General features: G+C 49.2%; 2 protein-coding genes across 10 annotated transcripts in view; one reads left to right on the plus strand and one right to left on the minus strand.

Annotated features, from left to right (window-relative positions):
• LOC123345053 (zinc finger protein 883-like) overlaps nt 1-16,447 on the minus strand; it is a 902,586-nt gene that overhangs the window by 865,837 nt on the left and 20,302 nt on the right. The gene's annotated exons all lie outside the window — the stretch shown is intronic.
• On the plus strand, nt 622-5,310 carry LOC123345069 (zinc finger protein 525-like). Of its 9 annotated transcripts, none has more exons than XM_044981703.1 (5): nt 1,041-1,303; nt 1,769-1,857; nt 2,972-3,097; nt 3,444-3,562; nt 3,836-5,310. In XM_044981703.1, exon 5 carries the CDS (start codon nt 3,933-3,935, stop codon nt 4,893-4,895), a length of 963 nt encoding a protein of 320 aa, XP_044837638.1. In that variant the 5' UTR covers nt 1,041-1,303; nt 1,769-1,857; nt 2,972-3,097; nt 3,444-3,562; nt 3,836-3,932; the 3' UTR covers nt 4,896-5,310. The 9 variants fall into 9 exon arrangements, with proteins under 9 accessions (XP_044837647.1, XP_044837646.1, XP_044837638.1 ...); XM_044981705.1 differs by having other exon boundaries at nt 3,449-3,562; XM_044981712.1 differs by lacking the exon at nt 1,769-1,857 and having other exon boundaries at nt 622-1,303; nt 3,836-3,870.

Here is a 16,447-nt window from a genome sequence, read left to right on the forward strand (position 1 = left end):
TCCATTTAATCCTAAAGTCAATTAATAGATTCCAAGGCTCCAAGGAGCCACTGTGATCATCTAGTCTGACTCCCTGTATAACACAGGCCAGAGCAGCTCTTCTAGAGCAGATCTTTTAGGGAAAAAAATCCAATTTGTTTTAAAAGTGGTCAGTGATAGAGAATGCACTCTGTCTCCGACACCTGGTAAATTGTTCCAATGGTGAGTTACTCTCACTATTAAAAATGTACACATTATTTACATTTATTATTTATTTAATAAGAGGCTGGAGAGCCTCTTATTAAATATTCATTCCCCATGTAGATCTTATAGACCCTTATCAAGTCACCCTTTAACATTTCCATAAGCTAAATCGACTCAGCTGTTTGAGTGTAGCATTCTAAGGCATGGTTTCTAATCCTTTAATCAGTCTCAAGACTCTCCAATAAACTCTCTCTAACAGATCTGCATCCTTCTTTAATTGTGGACACCAGAACTAGACACAATATTCTAGCAGTGCCAGATCCAGAGGTAAAATAACCTCTCTGTTCCTACTCGAGAATGCAGCCCAGGATTGCATTGCCTTATGTTCAGCTGTTTATCCACCACACTGTCTCCCTGGACAATAAGTACAGCTGACATTCTGTGTTCCTAGATGTCTACATTGACATTTTGCAGTATTGTAACACAGATTCCTTGTGCCCAGCTCACCAAGCGATCCAGATTGCTCTGAATCAGCGGCCTGCCCTTTCCATACTTGCCACTCCCCCAATCTTGTGTCCTCTGCAAACTTTATCCTCCCAGCTCATTGATAAAAACGTTAAATAGGGAAGGGCCAAGAACCAGTCCCTGCGGGGGGCCCTGGAAACTCAACCACTTAATGCTGAATCCGTGGTACAGTTTTGAGACCTATCAACTATCCAGCCGTTAATCCATTGAACCTGCGCCCTGCTGATTTCCTGGCCTTCTAGTTCTTTCATCAGAATGTGGATTTTAATGCAGATCCTTCATTCCTGGCGGGCGGGGGCGGAGCTCTGTTTGTGGCTGAGGGAGCGGCGGCTGCTAACGCTGGCTCTGCTCAGGATCCCAGGGGTTGAGCTTCCTGGGTCAGACAGATTTGCAGCTCGTGCTGCCAGTGCTTCCTCCGTAGTGAGCCGGGAGCCCGGGCTGAGCCGCTGCTGCTCCCCAGCGGAGTGTGTGCGGGGAGAGCCCTTCCCTAGCGCCCCTCTGTACCCAGCCGGGGGGACTCTCTGCGGGGGCTGGAACCAGCCCCTGGGGCAGCCCCGGGCTCTGCCGCCACCAGCCCCTGAGCCGGAGCCTGCAGGTGGGGAGAGACCCGGGGGAAGGGCTGGGGCCGGGCATAAAGCGCTGGGAGCTCGCTGGGTGACAGCTCCGGCTACGGGCGCAGGGTGATCCGGCTCGGCTGTCTCCGCCCCTAGGGCAGGGCTCCGAGCCTGACCCACCGCACAGGGGCTGAGGGGTGAATGTGGGTGAAGCCCTTTGAAAGTCCCAAAGAGGAAGAGCTAAAGAGAGGGAGGGGGAGGGGCAGGAGGGTTGGTTTAGTGGCTTCCCATAGAAAACAGACACCCCCAAAAATTCAGGGACAACAGTGCCCCCTGCCCCCCCCCCCACAATGTGGGACTCCGCTGGGAGGCTTTCATGTGCACACAGCTGCCATCTGCACATTCAGCTGGGGGGGGGGGAGGGGAATGCATGGGAAATAATTGTGGGAGTAAATTCAGAGGATGATCCCAGAACACAGGGCAATTTACATGAATTTTCCCAGCAGGACAGAGGCCAGGAAACCTCTCCCCTGCCCTTTGCACCCTGACAGGCTGCAGAGTAACAAGGGGAATGGCGGCAGTGGATCCGGCTCAGGTAGGGGATTGTCAGGGGGTTGTGCGGTTGGCAGGGGGCTTTGCCTGAATGTGTGGTGGGAAGGAGAGGGAGCAGGACATGCAGGGGAGGAGACCAGTAAATGAAATTCCTGCTTTAATGTCAGAAGTTGGGCCTGAGTAGCACCAGTTTTTAAGCTATAAAATATCTGACCACCCCCTGCTCAGTCTGGGCCTGTCTCCTCCCCGGTGTGTCTCTGAACCCCACCTCCCCAGCACCCTCCTCAGTCTGTTTCCCATCTCCCCCCCCCCCCACAAATACATCCCCCTGCGCCCTCTTCATTCTGCCTCCCATATCCCCTGTCTCCTGCCGATCCCGTCTCATGTCCTGGGAACCCTTCCAGCTACCTCCCGACAGTCTCCTCAACACCCAAATCCCTGTGCGCCTTCCTCCATCTGCCTCCCCATCCCCCATGCATCCAACCCTCATCTGCTCCCATGCCCTAACAAGCACATCCCTCTGTGCCCCCTTTGTCTCCTCCCACACCCTGTGCAACCCCTGTCCAGTCTTTGGCCTACCTCCTACTTCCACCCCCATATCCTCCTTCACCCTCCTTGGTATGCATCCTAGCTGCTGTTGCAGATCCACAGGATCGGTGCTGCCCCCACCCCCAGCTTTTTAACAGTGCCTTGGGGGTTCCCCTTCAGTGGGCCTTACCCTCCCAGGGGTCCCACTCTTGTGCAAGGGGAGGCCACATGGCCTCACTGCCTCCAAGACCGAGCGTCTGGGCTCCAGCCCTGGTGCTTCACACCGTGAGCTCTGCCCAATGGGTCCAACTGAGCCAGACTCCTGGTCAGAGACCTGCCTGCTCTGCAGGGCCCAGGATTAACAGTGACACCCGGCAGCCTTTTCCAAACAGAGCAGAGTTTATTAGTCTGCTTTATTCCCAGCACAGGGAAGCCTGGAGATTAGCAGAGAGAAGGAAAAGTTAAGGTTAAGCCAGAGCCCATCATGGCTGAGCCAACCAGGTTCTTCTCCCGCAGGAATGTTCCTGCTCTCCGGCTGAGAGGGATGTTCCCAGATCTTTCTGTGACTGTGCCTGGGGGGCTGTGGCTGGGGCAGCAGGTTCTGAGCGGGCGACTCTTGTTGTTGATAGATGCCCTGACCTTCAAAGAGGTGGCTGTGTATTTCACCGAGGGGGAATGGGCGCTGTTGGACCTGGGTCAGAGAGCCCTGTACAGGGACGTCATGCAGGAGAATTACAGGAACGTGACCTCACTGGGTAAGGATTCCTGTGCCCTTGACCTTAGAAACTGGGCATCTTGGAAGTGCCCATGTCGGCATCTGCTCAGGGTTCTTCTCTGATCCCTTAGATTTCAGAGGGATCAGCTCCATAGGCTCAGCAGGGTTAGGAAGGTGTAAAGAGGTTGCACAGTGATGCTGTGCCAGAGTCATAAAATCCCGCAGTGTGTAGAGATCCCTGAATCCCCTTGTGCCCTCCCCAAAGGGTCTCCAGGAACACTTTCCATCCCTTTGTTGTATACAAGGGCATCCACCCACCCAGTACATCTGGAAACAGCTGTCTCAGAACAACGGAAACTCTGATCTCATTTTGTTTCTTTTCCCAGAGCAGGTTTTCCAATTCCCAAGCCCAGCATGATCTCCCAGCTGAACCGAGGGGAAGAGCCGTGGGTCCCTGATCTCCAGGGGTTCCAGGCTAGAGAGATCCAGAGAAACATCCCCAGAGGTGAGAGATTGGTTAAACGGATGTGGAAACCATCCCTCATTGACTTAAAGTGCTGGGATTCCCACCCAGGCCCCTTGAGCTCCTCCAGTTCTAACTCATTGTCCCCAGGTCAGGATTGTACCCAGCAGGGATCGTATCCTCTCTTTCTTCCAGGGAAGGATTGGGGGGGGGGGGATTCAGCTCCTGATTTGTCAGTCTTCCCAGATATTATTTTGGCTTGTTTCACCATTTTCCTGTTCCCCTTTTCTCACCTTCCCTTTTGCCTCACCACAGGGAATGACTCCTGCCGGATTCTCTCTCTGTCCCAGCAGGTGATGAAATCTTGAGTGAAAGGAACAAAGAGAATCCTTGTCTGGAAAGTCCTGAGCAAATGGAAGCAAAGGGGACATTGGTGGGAAAGTGTGAAGGGGATGATTCCCAGTTTTCTGGGCAGGGAGAAGCCCAAGAAACTCAGTGCAGGCCAGAGGAGCAGCAGGGAAACCCACCAGGGAAGACACTGGGTGAATCCACTCACAGCGGGGGAGGTTTGGAGGATTGTAATGAGGCCACGACCCAGCCGAGAACCTGCCCTAAGGAGAAGTGGTTCGAATGTGCTGAGTGCGGGAGAAGCTTCAAGTGCAGTTCAAACCTTATAAGACACCAGAGGGTCCACACAGGCGACAGACCCTACAACTGCCTTGAGTGCAGAAAAAGCTTCAATTGTAAATCCCACCTTATTAGACATCAGAGATCTCACACAGGAGAGACCCCCTATAACTGCCCTGAGTGTGGGAAACAATTCAATGACCACTCCAACCTTGTTAGACATCGGCGAACCCACACAGGAGAGAAACCCTATAAGTGCACTGACTGCAGGAAAAGCTTCAGGGACAGCTCAGGCCTTCTTGCACATCAGAGAGTCCACACAGGAGAGAAATGCCATAAATGCCCGGACTGTGGAGAAACCTTCACTCAGCGCTCATGTGTGACTAGACATCGGAGGATTCACACAGGCGAGAGACCCTATGGATGCCCCGATTGTGGAGAAAGCTTCTCTTACTCCTCTGACCTTATTGTACATCAGAGAGTTCACACGGGTGAGAAACCCTATAGCTGCCCTGACTGTGGGAAAAGCTTCAGCCAGAGCCCTAACCTCATTGTCCACCGGAGAATCCACACGGGAGAGAGACCCTATAACTGCCCTGACTGCAGGAAAAGCTTCAGTCATAAATCTAACCTCATTAGACATCAGCGAACGCACACGGGCGAGTGCCCCTATGAATGTTTCGTGTGCGGGAAAAGGTACAAGGCCAAGATCTCTCTGATATTTCATCTGAAACGCCACATAGACTAGTGCCAGCCACTTCCCCACCTCTTCCTATGTCCGTTCCTCCCATCTCTACAATTGGGATAACAACTGTTGCCCGACTCCCAAGGGAGTCAAGTGGCACCACTACTTACATGTGTGCTCAGTCGCTCGGGACAACACAGGCACCAGGAGAGTAACTTTATTAGTATTACTGTATTGTATTAATCTCTGACCCTTCCTGTCTCTCTGTCATGAGGAGACTTTTACTGAGCCGAAAGGTTTAACTGGATTTGCTGATCCCTGTTTTCAGGCAGGGGCTCCGTTCACATTGTTGCACTGTGATGTTATTGATATAATTTGGGACCATATAGAACATGGGTTGCAACCAAGGTCCTGTAGTGGCACCAAATCTTAGGTAAAGGGGGTCATATAAGGTGTATAAGACCAGGTTATGGGTTGCTGATTATGATTATGCTGTCTGTGTGTATGTATCATTTTAGTTGAAGTTATGTATATTGGCTCTATACTGTCTGTATTTCAAGTTGGTGATGTGCTTCTGGGTGATATCCCAGACAAGTTGGTGTTAGCTCTGCTTAGCCTGCTTGATGGCCCATTAAGGACCATCAGCTACACAATTGACCCATGGAGTGAAGGCAGACATGCCTTGTGACTCAGCGAAGTATGCAGGGACTGGCCCATGTGACTCCAGACTCCATTTTGCTGTAATTTTCCACAGTAAGGACAAAGAGGTTCTTACACCTGGAAAAGCCTATATAAGGCTGATCATCATCTCCATCTTGTCTTCAATCCTGCTTCTTACCTCTGGAGGGACTTTGCTACAAACTGAAGCTCTGCACAAAAGGACTGAATGACCCATCCCAGCGGGGGATGTTCCAGAGACTTGATTTGAACCTGCAGTTTATGCCATCACTGCTGCAAGCCTGAACTAAGAACTTTGCCATTACTGTATGTAATTGATTCCATTTAACCAATTCTAGCTCTCATCTCTACCTTTTTCCCTTTACAAATAAACCTTTAGATTTTAGATTCTAAAGGATTGGCAACAGTGTGATTTGTGGGTAAGATCTGATGTGTATATTGACCTGGGTCTGGGGCTTGGTCCTTTGGGATCGAGAGAACCTTTTTCTTTTATTGGGGTGTTGGTTTTCATAACCATTCATCCCCAGGACGAGTGCACTGGTGGTGATACTGGGAGACTGGAGTGTCTAAGGAAATTGCTTGTGTGACTTGTGGTTAGCCAGTGGGGTGAGACTGAAGTCCTCTTTGTCTGGCTGGTTTGGTTTGCCTTAGAGGTGGAAAAACCCCAGCCGAGGGCTGTGACTGCCCTGTTTGAGCGATTTGTCCTGAATTGGCACTCTCAGTTGGGTCCCGCCAGAACCACCTCGTCACATGCACACTGGGATTATTCCTTAGATTGTCACCACAGGAAACATATTCTTTCTGTTTCTGCAGGATGGCGAAGGTGGGGTGTCTTAAGTTTCTGGAAAATCAGGTGTCAGTGGAGTCCTTTACTCATTGAATTATTTTCTCAATATTGCTCAGTTATTTGTTGGGGTCTCCACCCAATAAGAAGTTTTATTTACATTTTTGGCAAATTCCATTTTCTTGAGCAGCCTGGGGATTTCATTGGTTCTTGAGCTGTGGGAAGGAGAGGGGCCAAGTGTCCCAGACTGTGTGAGTTGTCTCCCTCTGCAGGAATCTCACATTTTCCCCCATATTCAGCCCTTTCACTGATGTCTCGGCCCATGGCAGCTCTGATGGCCTTGGGGCTGGAACTCTGGGTCTTCCCTTCCCCTGTACAGGGAGTTGCATTGAGGCATCCTCAGAGGCAGAATCCAGGAGCCCTGGCTGGGGCTGAGCCCCAGAGGACACCCACAGCTAGAGACGATGGCTAGATGGACATTTCCAGATGGGGAACAGCCTGTCTCCTTCTCCCCAGCAGCATCTCCAGCATCTGTCCCATCTGCCCTGTCCCAGCTCCGTGAGGATCCAGTGACTCCAGGGCAGAACTGTGACATTTCTCATGGGCACAGAGCAGCTGCAGAGCCCCTGGCCAGGCTCCATCCCAGGTGTTCGCTTACCATCGGGTGCTGGATCCTACCCCCACTTTCCTGGGGGTGTCTGTGATTCTGTAGGTCCCTGTTGTGCTGCCTGCATCTCAGTCTTGGGGAGAACCCCTGGTTCACCAGTACTCTGCTGTCCTGTTCTCTCTTCTCCCCCTTGGCTCTGTTGCACCTTGGAGCCATCCAGCCCCGGCCCTAGGGCTCTGAGCGCAACCCCAGCCCTGGACCTGTTCTAGAGGGCAGTGAACAAATGCAGCCACCAGCCAGAACATCCCAGGGGTTTGCTACTGTCTGAAACAACCAGCCCCAATGTCTCAGTGCAGGTGTTCATAAAAGCCCTGGGGAATTGTCTGAGTGGGTGGGAAAGAGACCAGCCCTGCCAGGGATGGGGAATGGCTCTGGGAGCCCGCGGGGAGTAAGGCCCTGGAGTTGGAAAAGCCGATGGGGGTTGGGGAAGGCCATATGGGTAAATAATCCCTATTGTCCTGGAGCGGCTGGGACTAACTGTGTGAGAGTGGGAGGATGTGTGAGTGGGAACGAGCGACCCAGGAGTTTGCCATGTGACAAAGCAACTGCAAAGGCCACTTTCTGCAGAGCTCTGGGGACTCCCACCTGGGAGCCTGGACCCAGCCTGGCTGCCCAGGGCCCTGAACTGCAGGGGTCCTGATAGTCATAGAATCTCAGGGTTGGAAGGGACCTCAGGACGTCATCTAGTCCAACCCCCTGCTCAAAGCAGGACCAAACCCAACTAAATCATCCCAGCCAGGGCTTTGTCAAGCCTGACCTTAAAAACCTCTAAGGAAGGAGATTCCACCACCTCCCTAGGTAACGCATTCCAGTTCTTCACCACCCTACTAGTGAAAAAGTTTTTCCTAATATCCAACCTAAACCTCCCCCTCTGCAACTTGAGACCATTACTCCTTGTTCTGTCATCTTCTACCACTGAGAACAGTCTAGATCCATCCTCTTTGGAACCCCCTTTCAGGTAGTTGAAAGCAGCTATCAAATCCCGCCGCTTTCTTCTCTTCTGCAGGCTAAACAATCCCAGTTCCCTCAGCCTCTCCTCATAAGTCATGTGTTCCAGCCCCCTAATCATTTTTGTTGCCCTCCGCTGGACTCTCTCCAATTTATCCACATCCTTCTTGTAGTGTGGGGCCCAAAACTGGACACAGTACTCCAGATGAGGCCTCACCAGTGCTGAATAGAGGGGAATGATCACATCCCTCGATCTGCTGGAAATGCCCCTACTTATACAACCCAAAATGCCATTAGCCTTCTTGGCAACAAGGGCACACTGTTGACTCATATTCAGCTTTTCATCCACCGTAACCCCTAGGTCCTTTTCTGCAGAACTGCTGCCCAGCCATTCGGTCCCTAGTCTGTAGCAGTGCATGGGATTCTTCCATCCTAAGTGCAGGACTCTGCACTTGTCCTTGTTGTACCTCATCATATTTCTTTTGGCCCAATCCTCTAATTTGTCTAGGTCCCTCTGTATCCTATCCCTACCCTCCAGCGTATCAACCACTCCTCCCAGTTTAGTGTCATCTGCAAACTTGCTAAGGGTGCAGTCCACACCATCCACCAGATCGTTAATGAAGATATTGAATAAAACCGGCCCCAGCACCGACCCTTGGGGCACCCCACTTGATACCGGCTGCCAACCAGACATGGAACCATTGATCACTACCCGTTGAGCCCGACCATCTAGCCAGTTTTCTATCCACCTTACCGTCCATTCATCCAGCCCAGACTTCTTTAACTTGCTGGCAAGAATACTGTGGGAGACTGTATCAAAAGCTTTGCTAAAGTCCAGAAATAGCACATCCACTGCTTTCGCCTCATCCACAGAGCCGGTTATCTCATCATAGAAGGCAATCAGGTTAGTCAGGCATGACTTGCCCTTGGTGAATCCATGCTGACTGTTCCTGATCACTTTCCCCTCCTTTAAGTGGTTCAGAATTGATTCCTTGAGGACCTGTTCCATGATTTTTCCAGGGACTGAGGTGAGACTGACTGGCCTGTAGTTCCCTGGATCTTCCTTCTTCCCTTTTTTAAAGATGGGCACTACATTAGCCTTTTTCCAGTCATCCAGGACCTCCCCCGATCGCCATGATTTTTCAAAGATAATGGCCAATGGCTCTGCAATCTCATCGGCCAACTCCTTTAGCACCCTCGGATGCAGCGCATCCGGCCCCATGGACTTGTGCTCGTCCAGCTTTTCTAAATAGTCCCGAACTACTTCTTTCTCCACAGAGAGCTGGTCACCTCCTCCCCATACCGTGCTGCAGAGTGCAGCTGTCTGGGAGCTGACCTTGTCTGTGAAGACAGAGGCAAAAAAAGCATTGAGTACACTAGCTTTCTCCACATCCTCTGTCACTAGGTTCCCTCCCTCATTCAGCAAGGGGCCCACACTTTCCTTGATTTTCCTCTTGTTGCTAACATATCTGAAGAAACCCTTCTTGTTACTCCTAACATCTCCGGCTAGCTGCAACTCCAAGCGTGATTTGGCCTTCCTAATTTCACTCCTGCATGCCTGAGCAATACTTTTATACTCCTCCCTGGTTATTTGTCCAATCTTCCACTTCTTGTAAGCTGTTTTTTTGTGTTTAAGACGAGCAAGGATTTCACTGTTAAGCCAAGCTGGTCGCCTGCCATATTTACTTTTCTTCCTACACATCGGGATGGTTTGTTCCTGCAACCTCAATAAGGTTTCTTTAAAATACAGCCAGCTTCCCTCGACTCCTTTCCCCGTCATGTTATTCTCCCAGGGGACCTTGCCCATCAGTTCCCTGAGGGAGTCGAAGTCTGCTTTTCTGAAGTCCAGGGTCTCTGTTCTACTGCTCTCCTTTCTTCCTTGTGTCAGGATCCTGAACTCGACCATCTCATGGTCACTGCCTCCCAGGTTCCCATCCACTATTGCTTCCTCTACTATTTCTTCCCTGTTTGTGAGCAACAGGTCAAGAAGTCCTGTTTCAGGGCTCTCATTCTGGGGCGATTTCTTAAGGAAAAAGGACTGTGCCCAAAGATCTCCTTGGAAGTTGGAGGAGAAAGTTACATGGCTTGGCTTGAGCTTCAGGGGCTCTCGTGTGGGTCTGTAGAAAACCGGGAATCTCCCAGGGGTTTGCAAGATCAAATTGATTAGTGCAGTATCTGTAATTTGCCATGATGCTCAAGAAATAAGCACACATTTTAGAGCGACACCAATACAAAAGATAAAATGTATTGAGAGTCAACCCTGCTGCCAAATGCAAATTACCCTTAGAAACAGCCCATCAAACAATAAGAATATAACCACAGAAATGAGGGGGAGGTTTATGTTGGATATTAGGAAAAACTTTTTCACTAGTAGGGTGGTGAAGAACTGGAATGGGTTACCTAGGGAGGTAGTGGAATCTCCTTCCTTAGAGGTTTTTAAGGTCAGGCTTGACAAAGCCCTGGCTGGGATGACTTAGTTGGGTTTGGTCCTGCTTTGAGCAGGGGGATGGACTAGATGACCTCCTGAGGTCCCTTCCAACCCTGAGATTCTATGATTCTATGATCCATTTAGTCCACAAGGAAAATTTCCCTGTTTTGTCGCTGACCCAGAACAAGAACAACTGAAACGGTGTCACTGCATCCCCAATGTTCTTTTTGAGAAACTGAGGCAGAAGGCAGCTATACCAAGGCTGGAGAGAGCATTGCTTGTTGCCCTCCAGTGACAATGAAAATTAGAATTATAATAAGCAGCATGGCAGATCTTTACCCTGAACAGATGCGCTTGGGCATCAATGGTTGGGCCTCCACAGTGCCAGGGTACTCCCACTTCTGAGTGAGCCGACAGCATTGTTTGGAGACTTAGCTCTGTAATTACCCTTCTTAGCTTATTGTTCTCCAACAATTCAAAATATTTCTCTGATGGGACCATTTCCAAGAGCTGCTGTGAGCAGATGGGACTGCAGGTGAGGGAAGAGACCTGGGGTAAAGGGCTGGGGACAGGCAGGAAAGTGACCACACAGAGGCTCAGTTCTCGCAGCCCCCCTGGGAATCTCAGTCTGCCCCAGTGGGGATTCCCCTTCATCGGTCTGGGGGAGCGGGGAGCTGTCAGGAAGGTTAAGGGCAAAAAGTAAGATGAAGAGGTAGAGAAAAAAAGGGAGAGAAGTAGGAGACACATGAAACATGGCAGATTTACCCAGCTGTTCTGCCCAGTTCAGGGAGTAACAGGGGGAAGGAGCAGAGCTGGGGGCACAGGAGAGTGTGTGTATGTGGGAAGGGTATTCGGAGATTTAAAAGTCTCCCCTTATTACTCACCCCCTCAGGGATGAGTCCAGGGGGCTTAAACTGGGGGGGCGGTCCTGTCTGAGCATTTCCACTCACACCTCCTTCTTTGCCAATCATTGCACAGCCTCTGAAATGATAAAGGATGGGGGCCCTGGGTGATTTTCCTGATCTTAGTGAAAATGGCTGCTCACTAGAAAGAGCTGTAGCTCCAATCCGGGACTGGCTTCTTATTAGTCAGCACTGGGGGACTATTTTGTGTTTCAAGAAACTTAGTTTATTTTTAAAAACCATGAATTTCTATGTAGCACTTTTGGGGGGCTCCAGGAGAGCTTTAAAATAATTCTGGTTTGCTGGGGAGAAAAGGCCTGTCAAATTGAATCTGAAATGGGGTGGACTGGATTCTCCTTCGCAGGAAGTGTTTAAACCAGGAGTGGAGGCTTTCGAACAGATTTGTTCTCAACCTGCAGCCCACAGGCCACTTGTGGCCCAATCAGCACATGGCTGCGGCCCATGTGACCATGCAGGGCCATGCAGGTAGTATTGGATGCAGCCCACACAACACATTGTGGGCCATATATGCGGCCTACAATGGTAAATAGGTTGAGAACCACTGCTGAGCTCAATGAGAAGTTATGGGTTCGATCCAGGAATTACAGGGGCAAACTCTCTGGCCTATGTTATGCAGGAGGTCAGACTAGATGATCATAGTACTTCTCTTCTGATCTTAAAGTCTGTGACTCTGGAATTCCACCTGCCTGTGTGCATATGGCTTCCAAGCAAGGTTTTATTTATTAATATAGTTCCCTAGTGGCAGAAAGATGTGATCAGGATTTTATCAAACTCATCCTGCTGCCTTTAGTCCTAGCAGGCACTGAGCTGTAGTTTGAATTAGGACATGAGATTATGAGGATGGTGCTGTCAGAATTTTTAAAGGTAACCTGAAATAATTAGGTATCAGAGGGATAGCCGTGTTAGTCTGGATCTGTAAAAGCAGCAAAGAATCCTGTGGCACCTTATAGACTAACAGGGTGCATCCGAAGAAGTGGGTATTCACCCACGAAAGCTCATGCTGCAAAACGTCTGTTAGTCTATAAGGTGCCACAGGATTCTTTGCTGCTGAAATAATTAGTTTTGTGTCAATTTCTGCTCCTTTATGATCAAGTAAAAAGGCCTAGGAGGTATTTTATTATTTTTTGTCTTTAATTCTGGGGAAGAAGGGATGTGGATTTTTATTCAGTTTATTCAGTCAGTTTAAGCATTTTTTAAAAAATGGTTTGCTTTTGTAACACGTTAAACCTCAAGAGCTTGGAGGTTCAAGATTCAGCACTTCCATCTACACCGAGAATGGAACAAAGCTCCCAAAACACCTGGGAGCCAACCAACCACTCCCCAACAATAACAGAGAGGAGAAGACATTTTTGGATTTTTTTAGGGGAGGAAAAAAACCTGTCACAAAAACCAAAGGACACACAGAGCCTTCATTCTTTCCTCTTTAAGTCATCTTTGAGGAACGGCCATTTTTAAAGTACCGGACACTGGACTCCCAACTGCAGATTTTGCTGTTTTCTCCCTAATTCTTGCAATTTAAAATAAAATTGCTTATGATTTTCCTCCTTTCCCCTCTAGTTATTAAATATTCATACAAAATCCTGTACAGAGGGAAGAGCCATGTCCCCCACTGAGACTCATAGAATCAAAGAAGATCAGGGTTGGAAAGGACCTCAGGTCGTCATTTAGTCCAACCCCCTGCTCAAAGCAGGACCAACACCAACTAAATCATCCCAGCCAAGGCTTTGTCAAGCCGGGCCTTAAAAACCTCTAAGGATGCAGATTCCACCACCTCCCTGGCTAACCCATTCCAGTGCTTCATCACCCTCCTAGCCCTGGTATACACTACGCGTTTAGGTCAAATTTAGCAGCCTTAGATCGATTTAATCCTGCACCTGTCCACACGATGAAGCCATTTTTGTCGACTTAAAGGGCACTTAAAATCGATTTCTGTACTCCTCCTCGATGAAGGGATTAGCGCTGAAATCAACATCACCGGATCGAATTTGGGGTAGTGTGGATGCAATTTGATGGTATTGGCCTCTAGGAGCTATCCCAGAGTGCTCCATTGTGACCGCTCTGGACAGCACTAAACTCAGATGCACTGGCCAGGTAGACAGGAAAAGCCCCGGGAACTTTTGAATTTCATTTCCTGTTTCGACAGTGTGGCAAGCTGATCAGCACAGGTGACCATGCAGAGCTCATCAGCAGAGGTGACCATGGAGTCCCAGAATCACAAAAGAGCTCCAGCATGGACCGAACGGGAGGTATGGGATCTGATCGCTGTATGGGGAGACAAATCTGTGCTATACAAACTCCTTTCCAAAAGACAAAATGCCAAAATATTTGAAAAAAATCTCCAAGAGCATGAAGGACAGAGGCTATAACAGGGACCCACAGCAGTGCCATGTGAAACTTGAGGAGCCCAGGCAAGCCTTCCAAAAACCCAGAGAGGCAATTGGCTGCTCCGGATCAGAGCCCCAGACATGCCGCTTCTATGATGAGCTGCATGCAATTATAGGGGGGGCTCCTACCACTACCCCACCTCTGTCCGTGGACACCTGCAAGGGGAGAGTCTCATGCAACAGGGATGAGGATTTTGGAGGATGATGAGGATAGCGCACAGCACACAAGTGGAGAAATCATTCTCCCCGACAGCCAGGAACTGTTTATCACCCTATAGCCAATACCCTCCCAACCCTCCCAACGTGGGCTCCTGGACCTTGAATGTGGAAAGGCACCTCTGATGAGTGTATCTTTGTAAATATAATACATGGTTTAAAAGCAAGCAGGTTTAATGATTAATTTGCCCTGAAGACTTAAAAAAGCCAAAAGACTGTGGCTTACCATGGCTGCCTGCAAGCCAAATTCTGTTGCCTGGTCCTGCGTGTGTGATCTCTCACACCAAACCGGCAGACCCTCAATATATGAGGCAAAATACAACCTTGTACTCTAAAATGTGTCTTTTTAAATACTACTCTCCCTTTTTGTTCCCTACTGTGGCTGCAAATGTTTCAATGCTCTCCCTATCATCTCCGTCCCAGAGGCTAGCGCAGCTAAGAGGTGAAAAAAACACTTGATTAAATGTTCTCTGAGCTCATGCAGTCCTCCTATACTGAAAGAGCCCAGCAGAATGTGTGGAGGCAGACAATGTCAGAGTGCAGGAAAGCACAAAATGAACGCAAGGACAGGAGGCGAGAGGATAGATGGCTGGAGCAAGAGGACAACTGGCGGCAGCGTAATGAGAGAAGGCAGGATGCAATGCTGAGGCTACTGGAGAATCAAACTGATATGCTCCGGCGTATGGCTGAGCTGCAGGAAAGGCAGCAGGAGCGGTGTAACTGACCGCCCTCCTCCCCGCAGGGCACCCAACCACTCCACCCCAGAGGACTACCCAAGCAACTGGCATTCAATAAGTTGTGAAGTGCAGTGTGGCCTTGTCTTTTCCTCCTCCCCTCCTCCCCCACCCACCCCTCCTGGGCTACCTTGGCAGTTATTCCCCTATTTCTGTGACTAATTAATAAAGAATGCATAAATTTGAAACAACAATGACTTTATTGTCTCTGCAAGTGGTGATCAAAGGGGCGGGGAGGGCGATCGTTTTACAGGGAAGTAGAGTGAACCAAGGGGATGGGTTTTCATCAAGGAGAACCAAACAGAACTTTCACACTGTTGCCTGGCCAGTCATGAAACTGATTTTCAAAGCTTCTCTGATACACAGCGTGCCCTGCTGTGCTCTTCTAACCACCCTGGTGTCTGGCTGTGCATAATCAGCGGCTAGGCGATTTGCCTCAACCTCGCACCCTGCCAGTGATTTCCCTACACCCCCCCTGAATTTTCCCAACACCCCCCCTAGTTTTGTGAGCTAGTTACATACCAATTTAGTGACTGTTTGGAAATCTGAATTTAAACTGAAAGATTAATACACACTTTAAAAGCTTATATAGTGTATGATAAAATATGTGTATCTGAAAAAGTATAATAGATTTGAAAAGTATGAACATAGACTAGCTTCCTTGCTTCCTTATACAGCTGTTTTTTTATGATGTCAGTGCATTCATTTCGGTGATGTTGGCCAAACTAATAATTTCAAATGCTGATTTGTAAGCAAAGTCTAAATGAGCTCTCCCTGACAGCTAGTGATGAGCTGGGGGCTAAGGCTTCAGGGCCAGATTATATTTACATTCACACCTAATCTACCTAGGTATGCAGCAAACAGAGCTGTGTTGTCCAAGTGATAGATTTTGGCTGGGGTTGGGTTACAAACCACTTGAATGTGGGGGGAAGGGGGGATGAAATGTTGTTCTTATTGTATAAGTAAAGGGCAGTAGAACTGTGCTTAGCCTGTGATGATTTGAAGGCATCAAGAGAGAGGGTGGGGACCTGTCCCTCTCCACTGTTTAAAGACAGAGCTGATTAGGCTCCATAGACAGTCTTTTGTTCTGTTAAGTGACCACTGCAGTTGAAATCACTGACAATCAGGTCTAAGTGCTTAGTCCTGTTGTGGGGACAGTGTTCCTGTGGGTACGGTGTTTTTGTGTAAGAGACAGCCCAGACTGCACTAGCAGCGAGGTTCCCCCACCGAGAGCTCAGCTGAAATCACTGAGAGCTGGTGGAACCTCAAGAGACCAACTCGCAGCGGTCACAGTGGTAAGTGACAGCAGAAGGTGACTGTGCAGGGCCATTGGCAACAGAGTGGTGGAGTGAACGGTGGCACAACGAACAGCCGTGGCCAGAGTGAACTGTGCCTTTTTGTCCCCGACCTGGGAGATGAACTCACGTGAAAGCACCTCTGAACTCTGAGTCTCCACTGACCAAGGACAACACCGGTGAGCGGGGTGCGGTGGAGGGAAAAGTGAGGGGCATGTTAAATAAACATTTGTTTGTTGGACTATATTTTAGTCAGTTTGCTCCAGAATGCTGGATTTGTGACTGGGAATGGAAACTTATATAAATATGTTTCCCAGTAGGCCAAGATTTTTAAAATGCAGTATTTGCCAAGGTTGTTATCTCACATTGTTGCTATCTTGGGAGGTCATTATGTTGGGGAGTTTCTGTACTAAACATTTTTATTATAATTAATTTTTACATAAGAATGGTCATACTGGTTCAGACCCATGGTCCATTTAGCCCAGTACCCTGTCTTACAACAGTGGTCAAGGTCAGGTGCTTCAGAGGGAATGAATAGAACAGGGAATCATCAAGTGA

The sequence above is a fragment of the Mauremys mutica genome, chromosome 12, assembly GCF_020497125.1.
Source record: "Mauremys mutica isolate MM-2020 ecotype Southern chromosome 12, ASM2049712v1, whole genome shotgun sequence".
In the NCBI taxonomy this organism is placed as follows: Eukaryota; Metazoa; Chordata; order Testudines; family Geoemydidae; genus Mauremys; species Mauremys mutica.